This window comes from Ornithorhynchus anatinus, chromosome 8 (genome assembly GCF_004115215.2).
Source record: "Ornithorhynchus anatinus isolate Pmale09 chromosome 8, mOrnAna1.pri.v4, whole genome shotgun sequence".
NCBI lineage: Eukaryota > Metazoa > Chordata > Mammalia > Monotremata > Ornithorhynchidae > Ornithorhynchus > Ornithorhynchus anatinus.
In genome coordinates, this window is record NC_041735.1 from 28,565,368 (window position 1) to 28,582,468 (window position 17,101).

A 17,101-nucleotide genomic window follows, 5' to 3' on the forward strand; every position below is an offset into this window, starting at 1 on the left:
ATTGTTTTAATGAGACGTTCATCCCCTCGATTCTATTTATTGCTATTGTCTGTCCATCTCCCCCGATTAGACCGTAAGCCCGTCAAAGGGCAGGGACTGTCTCTATCTGTTACCGATTTTAATGAATTAAATGAATGAAGTGGCAGAGCAGGGATTCAAACCCATGACCTCTGACTCCCAAGCCCAGGCTCTTTCATTCAATCGTATTAATTGAGCGCTTACTGTGTGCAGAGCAATGTCCTAAGCGCTTGGAAAGTACAATACAGCAATAGAGACAATCTCTGCCTACAGTGGGCTTACAGTCAAGAGGGAGGAGACAGACATCAAAACAAGTAAACAGGCATCAATATGAATAAGTAGAATTATATATATATACATAAGTGCTGGATGGGGCCACGCTGCTATCCACCCCAGTGCTTAGTACAGTGCCTAGCGCATAGTAAGCGCTTAACTAATACCATAATTATTAAAATCCTATTTCCTCCAAGGAGCTATTCCTGATCAATCTCTTTTCCCCCAAACCTATCTGCACTCCCTTCTGCATTGTCTGTGAACTTGGATGTATACTCACTTGGATACCCATCCCAACCCCAGCCTCACTGCACCTCTTACTCTGCTCCTTCTCCTCCCTGTAATTGATTTTAATGCCCATTTCCCTAACTATATTGTAAGTACCTTGTGGCTTGGTGCTCTGAACGAGGAAAGTGCTCAATAAATACCATCGACTGAGTAAACGGGAATTTGGTCATGTTAAGAACTTTGTTACCGTAATGAATGATGGAGCTATGAATAATCAGTAACAGATGTTTTCTTGGGGTTTTCAAGCCCTCTCCTGGAAAAAGCATTTAAAGGCAATCTTCAAAACCCAAATAATATTGATCACTTCCAAGTGACTTGGCTGTGAGTTTTCCTCCAAAACAATCCATTCCTCCTTTTTGGTTACTAAAGGATGATGGTAAATTGTCTAAAACCGACCAAATGGGATGAGGAGCAAGAAAATTGTACTGCTTTACGGCGGAGGTGACGAATGCTGACTTTCAGCGGATGGCTAAGGCCCCCAGCTCCTTAAATTCCCATAGTGCAAGAAGGCAAACAAGAGCCACTTTATGCTGGCCATGTTTATTTGTTTTATTCATCTTTTTCTTTAAACAGTTTAACCAAAGATACAGACAGTATCCAAAGGAAAATTGTGAAACAAATTTTTCAAGAGACTGAGATGCCACATGCTACATTTAGCCTAATTTTACTCATGCTTGCTTGGCGTGGGGAATAGATCATTCGGTAAAAACATACAGAAGAAAACAAAAACCAAAGATGTCTTACCATATACAACTTTTAACCTACAGTCATGGTGTACCTTAATTACTTTCATGCACACAAGTCTAACATTACAAAATTTTTTTTAAAAAAATGAACACAATTAAGACTTCTAGGAGCATTTTGGAAAAGCAGTTCCTAATTTTTCATTTTAGTAGATCAAGCACCTCCAAAATACAAATTCCTCTACACAGTGAGCGCTTTACTTGAAATGAACACTGAAGTAAATTGAATATGTGGGGCAGCCTCAGAATAAGCTGATGTTCTATATTCAGCTCAGTAGGCAACGAGCCATAGGGCTAGACGGAAGGAAAAAAAAAAACAAAACAAACGCGACTATTTGCAAATATGCAAATAATGCAGCGGAAACTAAGTTAACTTCCTATAATTAAATACAGAAAATATACTGATTTGCTAAAATAAATAAAATGCAGTGTAGTAACACTTCACTATAAAGAATGCATCCCGGGACATTTATAAACAGTGAATGATTCTTGAGAAGAGTAGCTACTGGAGTAATGCTGGCTAAATAGAAGTGCATATCGTGAAGCACTACGGGCGGGGAACATGTTTTGCCACATACTTCTGTTACCTTGAGGTAGATAACACATGCGTACCAAATTCGGCATTCATTTTTCAGTTGCTGCTGGTATCATGTGTTTTAAGAAATGTGTACAGTATGAAAAAACTTGAAAATACTCATGAATGAAAAACGTTCTAGGAAAAAAATAGATATTTTCATGCAATTATGTACAGTCTCACTGTGTAAATTTCAAGGCAAGGTTTTGTGGTTTTTTTTTCTGCAAAACAATGGTTTTGACTGAGAGCATGTTTTCACTTGGTTTAGTGCATTTTTCATCTCCTCCTGCATTGCATTATTTTGCTGTTCTTTCGTTTTGTGTGCAAACAACATGCCAGTTTAAAAGAAAACTAACTCGTGTATAGAAAGCAATTCTGGGTTTTAAAAACAATGGTAAACTCAGAGAACTAGTGAAATTCATACTAAAATGACACCATCTGATTCAAGTAAAAAAATTACACTAGGAATAAAAAAGACAAACAGATTTCATGAAAAATACAAAAAAGAAATGTCTGCTGAGTGTTTTAGTTTAGGTGTTTCAGAATGCTGCTGTAGGTCTTATGGGGGACCTGGGGGGAAGATTTCATAGCAGAAGGTGTCAGTGTGGCCTGGATTGATTTAAGGGGGGAACCCACGGGGCTGTGAAACTGGGGAATGCCGATGGACTCGAGCTGCTTGTTGAACAGGAACTCCCCGCTATTGTCGGGGAAACCCTCCTCGCTTTCCTTCTCCCCGAGCTTCCCGTCATCGGCTGGCTCCATTTCTAGCATCTCCGCATCTTCCTTCTGCCTAAGAAACTTATCCAAGTAACTGGTGTAAGTGTTTTCCTTCTCAATGTGTTCATCCTTCCTCACTTCACAACAGAACTGGTCGATGAGAAAGCACTCCGCCCCGCCACTTCCGAACTGGCTATCCCAGGATGACTGATACAAGGCTTCCAACTGAGCCAGGTTGGCCATTCCTTTCTCCTGCTTCTCCCGGCTCACCGACTTTGACAGTAAACCCTTCGGTTCTAGTTGGGACACTGAGCTGTTCAAGTCATTTAATTTGTCAACATCAGTAGACTCGTGTTGTAAACTAAGCTGAATGGTTCCCGCTATAAAGGAATCAAAGTCGAAGCCTTGATTCTTCTCCCTCTCTTTCTCGACCAGCTGCTGGGATGCTTCCTCAAGTGCTATCTGAGCCTTAACCAACCCATTCCTTTCACATTTTGACTTGCCTTTTTTATCGGACTTTTCCTTGCTTTGCTCTTTCCAGTTTGAAAGATCTATGATAAGCTTGGGCTCATAATAATGGTTAACTTCGCTCTCCCTCCAAACCAAGTTATCTAGGTACGACGACGATCGCATTTTGTAGTTACAGGTGTGACTGCACTCCAGATCACAATATTTGTTCTCGTGATGATCTGGATACGGCCAACAGGGCTCGGTAGAGTAGTGGGTATCGAAAGCCGGATCCTCCAGGTACTTTTCTCGATCTCCATCCAAGTATTTGCGAGGATCTACTTGCACTTCCTCTTCGTCGGTGACATCAGAAAGAGCCCGAGGGTCACGCTGAACTTCATCGATATCGTAATTATTGTGTAAAGGCCAATCGTGCTCAGAAAATTCACTTTCGTGGTACCTGAAATCATGAATATATTAGTGTCACTATCTCGGCCCTTACACACGCTGGAAGGATGGAATGCCTAATGATGAAGCCTCTCAGCTTTATTCTTAGCAGTTGGAGAAAATAATAATGCTGGAAGATGCCCAGAGGGGCCATCCAAGTAGGCGCTGTTCCCTTTCTGGCAGGGCCAAGACCCTTAAAGTCATCCCTGGGCGAGGCGAGTCGATTTGATTTCTAACAGGACAGACTCGGAGACCGCCTTCAGTAATCCGCTCCACTGTTTAGTTGGACATCCTTCCTTACCATGAGCCTGTTTTTAAATCCTCTAAACTTTCTGACACAACCCAAAAGGGCATTTTTAAATGCTTTTGTTTTTCCTTTGCGCAAACCTACAACTTTGAGACCAACACATATCGAGGCTTAGCGGCGAGCCTGGGCTTGGGAGTCGGAGGTTATGGGTTCTAATTCCCGCTCTGCCGCTTGTCAGCTGTGTGACTTGGCCCAAAGTCAGGTCACTTAACTTCTCCGGGCCTCAGTTACCTTATCTGTAAAATGGCGATTAAGACTTAAGCCCCATGTGGGACAATCTAATAATCTTGTATCTACCCCAGCACTTAGAACAGTGCTTGGCCCAAAGTAAGCACTTAAATACCATCATTATTATTACCAAGAAAATTAACTCAAAATGCCTTTATGGATTTTGATAATACAGCAGAATTTTTTTTTTTCAGAATTCACATCTGCTCTTCCTAAGCAATGTTTCAAACACAATGGCAATTCTGTAAAGGCTATTTCTAGTTTCAGTTGCAAAGGGATTCACGTATCCAAATGGATGTAAAAAGGGCAGGGGAAGTAGGAGTTAGGAGTTTTTTTTCCCCACAGATGCTTACGGCCCTGGGATACATTTCAGGAAAAAACCGTTTCTATTCAAGTTGATAAATAAATCCAAGTTAATAACTAAGAAATCTCATCTAGCTCCTTAGGGCAAGGATCGTGTCTCCCAGCTCCATTATATCGCACTTTCCCAAGAGCTTAGAACAGTGCTCTGTACACGGTTATCGCTCACTAAGTACCTCTGAGTGACTGATCTAGAATTGATTTACCTTTCCCAGTTATAAATGTGACTGTGTGTTTCATCCATGAGCAAAATATCATCCACTTCATCTTCAATGTGAAAAGGATGACTGGAGATGGGCTCATCGGTGGGAAAGGAGTAGATGCTCATGTAAGGATGGGACAAGGCTTCTTCTGCCGTCAATCGATCCATAGGACTAAATGTCAGAATTTGCTCCAGGAAGTCCAGTGCTGCCGAGGTCAAGGAGGAAACACGAGACAAGAAGTTTGAGAGACCTGAGTGGGACTGTCTTTCCCATGGCAGGTTTAAAATGACGGAACACATTTTGGGGTGTTATGCAACAGGATTAAACTGGGAAGCTAAAACAAGAATGATGAATTTAAGGTTACTGAATTGTACTACTTTGCTTATGTGGTCAGATGATTCCCTGACCTTGATGTGCCCTATTCCCCATATTCATTCATTCCTCTTCCCATCACATTCTGGAATGCTAACTCCATCACCTGGATGACCTGAGAGAGAGACCTAGGCAAGACTTTGTTTTCAGCTTCCTCCACTTTTTCCTATTTTCCAGCCCCATCCCTTCTGCTGAAGGCATACCTAGGGCTCTCCAATTCTGAAGAAGCTGTCACTATTATTGTCCCTTACAACTGTCATTCTATTGCTCTTCCATATGTTCTCCAATTCTCCAATTCTGGAGAATTTGCACCATGGCTGAACTTCACAAACTTGTTTCCATCCACTGCCTCAAATTCCTTTCCAACCACCTCCCAAAGAACTAACATCACAACTCTTCTAAAACTCTGCTAGTCACCATCATCCCTTTCTCGGTATATCCAATGGGTCTCTTCTCCAGTGGGATCCATTTGGATCCTTCCTCTGGAGGGGGGGCGGTGCTATTTGGTTTTGTTGATGAATCTCTCTTTTCCTGTTACCTTCTAGGCAGGAATTCTACCCACCATGTTAACCAAGTTCTCTTCTTAGCAGAGAACTCCTTTGTCTTGGTTTTCTTCTTCCTTCTCTCACCCATTAACTCTGAGTATTCTCTTCCCCCTCCCCCACAAACCTCTGGATCTTCTCCCTCTAATCTTCTCCCTCTACAGGCCTGGGCTTTGGGGAGTTCATTCACTGGCACCATCACCTCCTAACTTATCTATCTCCTCTCTGGGCCTGTAATTTCTCGCCATAATTATAATAATGATGGTATTTGTTAAGCACTTATGTGCCAAGCACTGTACTAAGCCCAGGGGGTGGGGGCAGAATACAAGGTCATCAGATTGTCCCACGTGGGCCTCAGTCTTAATCCCCATTTTACAGTTGAAGGAACTGTGGCACAGAGAAGTTACGTGACTTCCCCAAAGTCACACAGCTGACAAGTGGTGGAGCCGGGATTAGAACCCATGACCTCTGACTCCCAAGCCTGTGCTCTTTCCACTGAGCCACGTTGCTTCTATTATCTGTAGCATAGCTCCACTTGAGCGCCCTATCACCTAAAATGTAACTTTTAAGAAACAGCTCATAAACATTCCCCTTCTCTGATTCCATCACTATGGGTGGGGCCATTAAATTCCCCGTCCCTCAGGCTCGTGACCTTGAGGTCACGTTTTCAGTCATCTTTCCTTTCCCTTCCTGCCAATTATTCCTCCAAAATATTTCTTAGAGGAGTCTTGATCCCTTGCAAGTTTTAGCTCTCAGAAATGATGTAGGGGATTAAAATACGCTTACTCTTTCAAGGGCACTTCAAATCTATACGGTAAGCAAATACGCCAAGAACCAAGCTGCCTCATAAGACTTTAGCAGATTTTATCTATGCCGCTTCTAGACATCTGCCTTGCGTACAAGCTCCCTCCCATACAGCAGTGTCAGGCTTCCTCCCTCTGATTTCTGTCCTGCGTCTAGCTGACCAAATGCACATCCAGCCCCTCCCCAGCCACCTGCTCTTCTTGTCTAAATCTTTATGTGGGAATTTTTGCCAAGTCCATGGGTTACGTTCCAAGGCCACCCCTCTCCCCATCATCAAAGACAACCTTCTCCAAAAAGTCTTTCCTATCTTTTCAGTTTCCCAGCCTATTCGCCCTTCCTTCTGCATCACCTAAGCACTTGACTCTGTATCCCCTTAAACACTCTGCTACTCACCCAACTCCCAGTCTCCAGCACTTAGGTACAAATCCCTACTCTGTGCCGCTTCCCCCATCTGTAATTTATTTTAATGTTGGTTTCCCCCACTAGATTGTAAACTTGGGGGCAGGGACTGTATATACCAACTCTCTTGCAATGTATTCTCTCTCCCAAGAGGTCTGTAGACAGTAGGCGCTCAATAATTACCACTGATTGATTGATTGATTCTTAGAGTTCTTAAAGTACCCTGCACTTTCTACAGCATCAAAAACGGCAGCTATGGCTTCGACAAATGGTACTTTCATTTTATTTTTTGGGTCAGCCACTGCTTTGAGAGTGAAGTCTCCACAGGTTAAATAATCCATGTAAATGGTGGTTATGCCTTCCACCCTAGCTCAGTCCAAAGCAAGGATAAAGCCTCACAAGGGCAACATTATCCTCCAAGGCAAAGGGGGTCGGTTTCTAATTGGGGTTGTGTTAACTGGGAGGCCCGGCCCCCAGACTAACAAATCATACCCTGAGAGACTGTAAGCTCGCTGTGGGCAGGGAATGGGTCCACCGACTAGTCCATTCAGTCGAATTTACTGAGCGCTTACTGTATTCAGAGCACTGTACTTGGGAGAGTATAATACGACAATAGACACGTTCACATTCCCTGTCCACAATGAGCTGTCAGTCTAGAGGGGAGGAGACAGACATTAATATAATTTACAGATGTGTACATAAGCACTGTGGGGCTGGGAGGGGAGGAGCAGCGTGGCTCAGTGGAAAGAGCACGGGCTTTGGAGTCAGAGGTCATGGGTTCGAATCCCGGCTCTGCCACTTGTCAACTGTGTGACTGTGGGCAAGTCACTTAACTTCTCTGTGCCTCAATTACCTCCTCTGTAAAATGGGGACTAAGACTGTGAGCCCCACGTGGGACAACCTGATTCCCCTGTGTCTACCCCAGTGCTTAGAACAGTGCTCTGCACATAGTAAGCACTTAACAAATACCAACATTATTATTATTATTATTATAATGGGAGCAAGTCAGAGCGATGCAGTGGGAGAAGAGGAAAGCGGGGCTTAGTCCAGGAAGGTCTCTTGGAGGAGATGTGCCTTCAGTAAGGCTTTAAAGCAGGAGAGACTGTCTGTTGGAGTTGAGGAGGGTGGGGTGTGCCAGGTCAGAGGCAGGACACCGGGGAGGGAACAGAGGCGAGATAGACGAGATCGAGGCCCATTGAGAAGGTCGGCATTACAGGAGCGAAGTGTAGGGGTTGGGTTGTAGCAGGAAAGCAGCGAGGTGAGGTAGGAGGGGGTAAGGTGATTGAGTACTTTCAAGCCAATGGTGAGGAGTTTGATAAAGAGGTGGAGGGGTAACCCTGGAGTTTTCTGTGGAGAGGGGAAACATGGCTTGAACGTTGTTGTAGAAAAATGATCCAGGCAGCAGAGTGAAGTGTGGACTGGAGTGGGGAGAGACAGGAGGCTGGGAAGTCAGCAAGGAGGCTGATGCAGTCATCCATGCGGGGTAGGATGAATGATGTATTAACATAATTTATAGGTACTCTCCCATCTGCTTAGTACAGTGCTCTGCACACAGTAAGTGCTCAATAAATACCACTGAAGGTGAGAGAAACAAGCACATGCCCGGACCAGATACTGGAACCCACTGCCACTAGCCTTGAGGTAGGGGTGCGGTGGGAAAGAAGGTGTCTAAAATTGCATATATTTCCTAGATATGTTTCCTTTGGATCCTGCTTGACCTCTGGAAAACAAAGCCTGAAATCAATTATTCTTGAACGATGTTACCTTCAGGACTAATTCCTGGAAGCAGCTGAGTTAAAGGTTTGTGAGGCTCAGTCATGTCGTTTCTAATGTAAACTGGGATTACACTGAGAAGCTCTTGACGATCTTCCTCATGTACAACAGGAATTGATTCTAAAATCAGCTGCATCTGTTCAAGTTCATGTGCACCTGAAATGAAAGCAAAGATGATCCAAAACATACATGAAGATCAATCAATGGAGATTTACTTGTGAAAAATCATATTAATACAATTTATTTTAGTGCCACACATCCAAATTCCACAAACAGTATTAAATTACTTCATTTAGACAACCAATATGACATTTCATTTATTAGACATGTTGGTTTTAAGTAGGCTCCTGAGGGTCACTTAAATTACTCAAATTTATACTTCCAAAAGTTCAGTTATTAGTTACTCATAACTTCCTGAAGAACTCACTTGAACCTTCCTTAAAGGGGGATACTTGAGACACTAAATACAGAAAACCAGTCAGCTAGAGGTCATTTGAATCCTCCCTGGGGGAGATAAAAGGGTGGATAGGAGACACTATGGTAAAAATCAGTATTGTTTTAAATCGATCCAAAACGACACCTAACCAGGTAGGTCATTTTGAAAGTGCCAACTTTCAAAGCTGTCCAATATATGATAAATAAATCTCTCCAAGGACCAGAGTTAAGGCTCCTCAATCTTTTTACACCTGCTGTCTCTTCCACATTCCCACTCTTTTGGGTAAGATTTTTTTGTTCTCAAACGATTTTCCGTTCTCCTGTGGGTTGCTTTAAAACATTTAAAAAGGTGACAGAAGTGTCAAAGACAGGCCTACCAACGCTTCAGGTGGCAGGGATATGGTCTGCTATAAAAGATAAGCATCTGATGAACAAAATTATACAATTAGGACACAAAGTGCTCATATCTGGAAGGCATTCCCAAATATTTCTCCCACATTGATCTGTCCTGAAGATCAGGCGAAAGTCTCATCAGTGCCTGCTAATTGATGAAATAGACAAGGAAAATATTACAGTAAATACATCAATATTTAGTCACAAAACCAAGGCGGAAAGTAGCCATGCCAGCTGGTATTGTCGGATATTTGCCTAATCCATTGTTACTGGTCTATATTTTGCTGTATCTGCTTTACTGCCCCAAATCAGTGAAGTCAAATCTCATACTAAATGCATCAATATGTCTCCTACACATTTTATTTGAAAATTGTTGCCCTCGAGACAAGCTACTTGAGATTTACAAATCTAGATGACTCATCTAGATACCAATAAATATTCAGAAAATAATTCAGAGCACAGCAAAGGCAGAGAAAAGTCAGCAGATAATGCCTACACAGATATTCAAAGAAGTTCTAACCTGCAAAAAGGGTTTTCCCAGTCAGCATTTCAGCAAAGATGCATCCGGCAGCCCACATGTCAATGGCTTTAGTATAGTTATTAGGAGAAAGCAAAAGACGTGGAGATCTGTACCATTTAGTGACCAATCCTTCAGAAAGATGACCCTAAATGGAAAAGAGTGGTAAAATTGTTAGGGTTCTACGTTATACAAAATATATACTTTATATCAAGCACCTAGAAGATGTTCAGATTTCTGAGACTATTTTGAAAGATGAAAAATGATTATCACCTAAGCCTCTGGGCTCAAAAGGATGTTCTCATTTTTGTTTTTTTAACTCCCCAGTTACATGTTTAAGTGTGGCCCAAACTTATATTCCAATAGTCCTGTTAAAGAATCATAGGGCTAAGAGACCATCTCTATAAGAGTGATCTTGTTAATTCTTTATTCTAAAATACACAGACACACACTCCAACCCACCCACATGCTTGATAACCCATTTGAGTGGCCCATCAGGAATTTCTACCCTAGTTTTAACAACTTAGGTCTTCTAACATGTTTTTATTTTAGAACACTTGTGGAACTTTAAACAAAAAAAAATTCATATCAGTGCTTACAAACCACCCCTTCAGTTTAAAGTAGGGATGGGGAGCTTTGTTTTTAAAATGCTTTTAAAGTATTACTCTCTTTCAAAGTGCTAGCCATCCTTTTTCTGACTCCTGGCACCATTTAACGTCACCAATAAATTTAAATGATCATGTGTTAGAGTCTAATTCAGGAATTGGCAGCCACGGCTGTGCCAAGCAGGAAAGGGAACATAGGAAATAGTGTAAGTGGCTGTCTAGGCCGCTCTGCCAACGCCCGGTCTAATGTGGAAAAGGGCACCCTGAGGATGGGTGGAGGAAATCCATAAATCATTTAAGAATTCCACTGGAGACAAGAGTCTCAGACTCCTCCCAACTGAACCTTTTTGCCGAGCAATTAACACGTAGGGAGTTTCGCTGATACGTGGTTCGTGGTTCGTCTCCTTTCTTTTATCCCTTCTCACACTTTGGTGCAGATAGGAATAGCAGCGAAGGGCTTGCCAGGTAGGCGGCTGGAGAAAGAAGTCAAGGCCCTGGATAACCCTCCCCTGCGTAATCACGGCAACTGCATTTCAAGGATCAAAACTAGAATTAGGTCCCAACCGCCAAACACTGCTCCGAGTCTAGCACATGCAAGTCCACAATTGGGGCGCTTCCCAAGGGGAGGGGAGGGCCTCGTTCCACCGTCCTGAACCCCACCCACTTCTCCTACAACCATGGAGCAAAAGCGCAAACTGTTCGAGCTTAAAACCGTGGGGCGGCCAAGAGTCGTCGGGAATACAAGCATTCGTCATGCTCAACCTGGACCCTGCCAAGAGTCCTATGCAACCCGAACATATGCGAGACGCTGATTTTGGCCTTTGCCGGGAAGGGCCCCTCACGAGGGTGCGGGGCTAATTATAGCTCCGGGAGTTTGGGAACAGAACCAGGCTGGATTGGAGATCGCAGTGTCTTGACCAGTGTGGCCCTAAGGCCCTGCCCTATGTTTAGCTGAAGGAACCCAGGAGCTGGGGCAGATCAAACCCCACCCAGGCTGAGTCTGACGCAGGGTCGGAACTCCCCGGGGAGCTGGGAAGTGGGCTGTCCTATCCCCGATCACTCAACTTTTTTCATTTTCCTTACAGAAATTACATTTTTAAATCTTAGTGTGATCCGTCGCCACTCGAATATACCTGAATGAGACCTCTTTTAAAGGGACCACATTTTAAAATATAACTGATAGGAATGAGGTACAGCAGGAAGGGCAACTGGAAAATTCCAAAAGAATAAAGAATGAAAAAGGAAAGAATGAAGCTGAAGGGTGATGGTGGGTAGGAAGGGGCAGGGTGGTGTCAATTTTTGTGCCCACAAACTGCTGTGTTAATATTACAATTACTCTCCTTCCATTCAAAGCCTCATTGAAAGCACATCTCCTCCAAGATGCCTTCCCTGACTAAGCCCTCCTTTCCTCTTCTCCCACTCCATTCTGCATCACCCTGACTTGCTCCCTTTATTCATCTCCCCGTCCCAGCCCCTCAGCACTTATGTACAGCTCAGTAATTCAACATCTGTGTCCCCCTCTGGACTGTAAGCTCATTGTGGGCAGGGAATGTGTCTGTTTATTGTTACAGTGTACTCTCTCAAGCACTTATTACAGTGCTCTGCACAACATAAGCGCTCAATAATTATGCGACTTAATGAGTGAAAATAATCTGCAATTGAAAAAGCGATAAAATCATCTCTTCTTAGAGCCTACATTAACTGATGTTAACCCAACAGGAAGACCAAAATCTCTCCAGCAAATCCCAACTCACATTCGCTTCCTTTATCTGATAAGTTCAGACAAAGAAACGGTACAAAGAACTAAGGTTTCTAAGCCCTGGGCAAGTTTTTTGAAGTCTTTAGGGAAAATGGTAACAGGAAAATGAAGCCACCTTCCGGTTTAATAATAATAATAATGTTGGTATTTGTTAAGCGCTTACTATGTGCAGAGCACTGTTCTAAGTGCTGGGGTAGATACAGGGTCATCAGGTTGTCCCATGTGAAGCTCACAGTTAATCCCCATTTTACAGATGAGGTAACTGAGGCACAGAAAAGGGAAGTGACTTGCCCAAAGTCACACAGCTGACAGGTGGCAGAGTAGGGATTCGAACCCATGACCTCCCAAGCCCATGCTCTTTCCACTGAGCCATGCTGCTTCTCATGTCTCATGCTCTTATGTTTAAGAACATAATTCCTGCAATTTACCAGATTCTCAAATTAATTCAGGAAGATTTTAATTGACTCATCATCAGTCAAGAGCATTCATTGCCCGTCCATCACATGGCCATTAGATTTCTGGTTAACACCACACCTAGCTGCTACAGGATCGGGTGAAGACTTCAGCCTTATTCGAAAACTTCTGTTAGGTTTTATTTTGTTGGGGGTGAGTGTTAGAAGACGCCACTCGCTACCGGCTATCCACCTAGCAGACAGGCCTTCAAAATCCCAGGTTGGCAGATTCAACATCATTTAATGGAAAGAACCGGGGGCCTGAAGTCCTGGCTTCTACTACTCCTGGCCCGGCCTAGACCAAGTGGCTACCATGGGCAACTGCCTTCAGTGCCTCCATGTCCCTAGCCGCCAACTGGAAGAGAACCCACTGCTCTCTTTCACTAGGCAGCTCTAGGGGCAAATGAGACGGTGATGGGTAGAGCACGGGTCTGGACGTTGTAAGGAGCCGGGTTCTAATAACGGCTCTGCCACCTGGCTGCTGTGTGACCTTGGGCAAGTCTCTAGGCCTCAGTTACTTCGTCTGTAAAATGGGGATTAAGACCGTAAGCCCCCAGTGGGACAGGGACTTGTATCTATCCCAGCACTTAGAACAGTGCCCGGCACCTAGTAAGCGCTTACCAAATACCATAACAACAACAAAAAATGGTGAAAGAACGTACAAGCGTCTCCTGCAGTAAGGTTTTCTAGAAAGCCAGAGATATGACTGAAGGAATCGGGCAGAAAAGGGGTAAATTAGATAAGACACAGAGGGAATCAGAGCCAGCACCCTTTCTAAAGGGAAGCAGCGTGGTTCAGTGGAAAGAGCCTGGGCTTCGGAGTCAGAGGTCATGGGTTCGACTCCCGGCTCTGCCACTTGTCAGCTGTGTGACTGTGGGCGAGTCACTGAACTTCTCTGTGCTCAGTTACCTCCTCTGTAAAATGGGGATTAACTGTGAGCCTCACGTGGGACAACCTGATTACCCTATACCTATCCCAGCGCTTAGAACAGTGCTCTGCACATAGTAAGCGTTTAACAAATAACAACATTATTATTATTATTATTATTAAAGCCTAATCCTTTCTCAGACTTTTTCCCAGCCCAGTGAGCAAGAAAGCCAACCTGGAACCCGAGGCGGGGCGGGGGGAGGGGGCATCCAACCAAATTCCGTCTTCCGCCCACATACCTTATGGGAATAATGGGGATCCATGATCCGGGCAAGACCAAAGTCACCTATCTTCAGCACCAAGTCTTCAGTATTAATGAAAAGATTGGCCGGTTTGAGGTCTCTATGCAGTACATTTGCCGAGTGAATATACTTGAGCCCACGTAGCAGCTGGTACATGAAGAGTCTGGCGTGCTCTTCCAGTAAGGGGCCCTGCTCTAAGAGGTTAGCCAGATCCGTCTCCATGTACTCCTGAACGATGTAAACACAGTTCAGTTCTGTAAGGGAGCCCACGTCATCTGTTAGCCGACTTCCGCTGGGACCCAGGATTTCAAACACTTTCACGATGTTATCGTGGTCGAGCCTTCTGATGATCTTGATCTCTCGAAGCGCATGTTTCACACTCTGAGGATCCGTAAGGACGATTTTCTTGACGGCCACTCTTTTGTCACAGTCGTTGTCAACAGCAGAAAAAACTAAGCCGTTGCCACCAGAGCCTAGTGGTTTTAAGTCCATATACCGAGAGCCCAGATCAAAACCGTGAATGTTCATGAGACTTTCAAATTTTTCCGCCATTTTCACACACTCAATCTTTCTTTTTCCTTCCGAACCGACGAACCCGTGTAAACGCAGACAAGACACGTCGACCGGTATCGGGAGAGATCTTTCAAAGAGGGAGAAGAAAATTAATTCTGCTTCCACTGCAAGATGGCTTCTTGACACTCATCGCACATGCCAGCCGGGCCCGTTGGATCCCCTTGAAATTTAGAGCTCGGAAGCTCTGATGCTCGTATGGAGAATTCGAACGATTGCAGAATTCATAGCTCAAGAAAGGTGCAGCAATTTTGCAGACGTGAAAGAAAACACTCGAGGAACTTAAACGGAATGAAATGACATACTAGGCGCTCAGCTTCGCCGCGCTAAACGGATTAACATTTAACAAAAATGGGAATAAATATGCACAAAACAGGCTTCTATTAACATCCTCCTCACAGTGCAGATACATTCAGTGTTGGACTGGTCCTGAGCAGCGTCATTCTAGGGTGCTGGTTAGCACGATTTCTCTTCTGTTCCTTTTCCTTTTTCTTCTTTGTTTTCAGTCTCTTTGAACAGAAAGCTCGGGCAGCTCTTGACTTAGAAAAGATGCCTTCTGTTACTGATCAGGTGGCTCCAGCTCACCACAGTCACAATCAAAGCTACCATCCATCTTAATCTGTGACAACCTGGAATGAGAGAGGGAAAAATGGAGATCCGTAAATTTACATGAGTCCTCCAATTTTACAGATCTGTGATCTATCTGGTGTTCTATCAGCCAAGTACAGGCATCCGTTAGAAACGACTTTTAAACCTGGGGGGAAAAAAGCAGCCTCAAATTAAATTTTGTCGGGCTTCAAAGCAGCTACACAAATCTGTATTGGCCTTAAAAAATCATGCTTCAAGCAATTGAAAGTTGCAGTAAGAATGGGAAATATGACCCCCACCCCATCTTAATGCTATGTGTTTTTGAGAGGCTGCAGTTAAAATGCAATCAGCTTGCGACTACCCTATGGGGCTTGTTTTTAGTTCAGCTCTGGAAATCCACAGACGCAAGTGTGCAAGTGACCCAAAAGGGAGGATTTAGAGGAGTTAGGGATTAGTCGGGGAAGGCCTCTTGGAGGAGATGGGATTTTAGAAGATGGTTTTGAAGGTGGGGAGGGTAGTGGTCTGTCAGAGATAATAATAATAATAATGTTGGTATTTGTTAAGCGCTTACTATGTGCCGAGCACTGTTCTAAGCGCTGGGGTAGACACAGGGGAATCAGGTTGTCCCACGTGGGGCTCACAGTCTTAATCCCCATTTTACAGATGAGGGAACTGAGGCACAGAGAAGTTAAGTGACTTGCCCACAGTCACACAGCTGACAAGTGGCAGAGCTGGGATTCGAACTCATGAGCCCTGACTCCAAAGCCCGTGCTCTTTCCAATGAGCCACGCTGCTTCTCGTACTGTGACAGGTCTTGCTGGCACCATGGCCACAAGGAGCACAGGGATGAACGGGGAGAGAGTTCCAGGCCAGAGGGGGGATGTGGGGAAGGGATCGGCAGCAAGACAAACAATACTGAGGTACACTGAGTAGGTTGGTGTTAGAAGATCAAACCGGACCGGGTTGTAGTTGGAGATCAGGGAAGCAAGGTAGGAGGAAAGTCTGATGGAGTGTTTTAAAGCTGAGGGTAAGGAGCTTCTGTTTGACGTGGCCACGGATGGGCAACCAGTGGAGGTTTTTTGAGAAGGGAGATGCGGACTGAGTATTGTTTTTAGAAAAATGATCCGGACGAGAGAGGGAAGTGTGGGCTGGAGAGACAGGAGGCAGGGACGTCAGCAAGGAGGCCGATGCAAGGCAGGATATGGTAAGTGCTTAGATCAGCACAGAAGCAGTTTGGATGGAGAGGAAAAAGCCGTTTTTAGCAATGTCGTAAAGGTAGTAATAATAATAATGATGGCATTTGTTAAGCGCTTACTATGTGCAAAGCACTGTTCGAAGTGCTGGGGGAGAAGAGATACAAGGTGATGAGGTTGTCCCACGTGGGGCTCACAGTTTTAATCCCCATTTTACAGATGAGGTAACTGAGGCACAGAGAAGTGAATTGACTTGCCCAAAGTCACACAGCTGACAAGCAGCGGAGCTGGGATTAGAACCCATGACCTCTGACTCCCAAGCCCAGGCTCTTTCCACTGAGCCACGCTGCTTCTCTAACCGACAGGATTTGGTGACAAATCGAATAGGTAGCTCGTGAGACAGAGGACGGTGGTGTTATCTACACTGATGGGAAAGATGGGGGACAACAGGGTTTGGGTAGAAAGAACAGTAGTTCTGCTTCGAATACTACATCGTTAAGTCTGAGATGGGCCAACCAAGTAGAGATATCTGAAGGCAGAGGAAATGCGAGACTGTGGACTGTGAAGGCCAATGAGTTCTCTGAGGGAGTAGATGTAGATGGCGAATAGAAGGGGACCGAGAACTGGGAGGAAGGTTCTCTAACCTCCTCACCGCATTCCAGTCACACGTGAAATGCAAACTGGTGTTCTGGCAGAGCTGGGTGTACGAGTAACCCAGTTGGACTTCAACTGTAGCTATATCTGTACCTCCGGCTTCCTCTGCCGAGTGGCTTCTGGTTGGACTCCTTGGGCAACTGAGAACTGCGGGGAATCTGTCAAGAAACGAAGCAGCGGCACCAAGGCGTGTGAGGAGAGCAACTTGTCCTGCCGCTGCTCTCTCTGGGTCCCCAGCATTCCCTTCCTCTGTTAAAAGCCCAACACGAAA

General features: G+C 44.5%; 1 protein-coding gene across 3 annotated transcripts in view; it reads right to left on the reverse strand.

Moving 5' to 3' along the window:
* Nucleotides 1-1,103: 1,103 nt before the first annotated feature.
* The window catches only part of MAPK6 (mitogen-activated protein kinase 6), a 67,286-nt gene continuing 51,288 nt past the window's right edge, over nt 1,104-17,101 (reverse strand). For all 3 annotated transcript variants that reach the window (XM_029070942.2, XM_029070941.2, XM_029070940.2), the window contains 5 exons: nt 13,823-15,024; nt 9,844-9,988; nt 8,487-8,651; nt 4,609-4,810; nt 1,104-3,520 (listed from right to left, as the gene is read on the reverse strand). In XM_029070942.2, the coding sequence (XP_028926775.1) occupies nt 2,422-3,520; nt 4,609-4,810; nt 8,487-8,651; nt 9,844-9,988; nt 13,823-14,377 (2,166 nt within the window). In that variant the 5' untranslated portion in view covers nt 14,378-15,024 and the 3' untranslated portion in view covers nt 1,104-2,421. The remainder of the gene's footprint in view (nt 3,521-4,608; nt 4,811-8,486; nt 8,652-9,843; nt 9,989-13,822; nt 15,025-17,101) is intronic.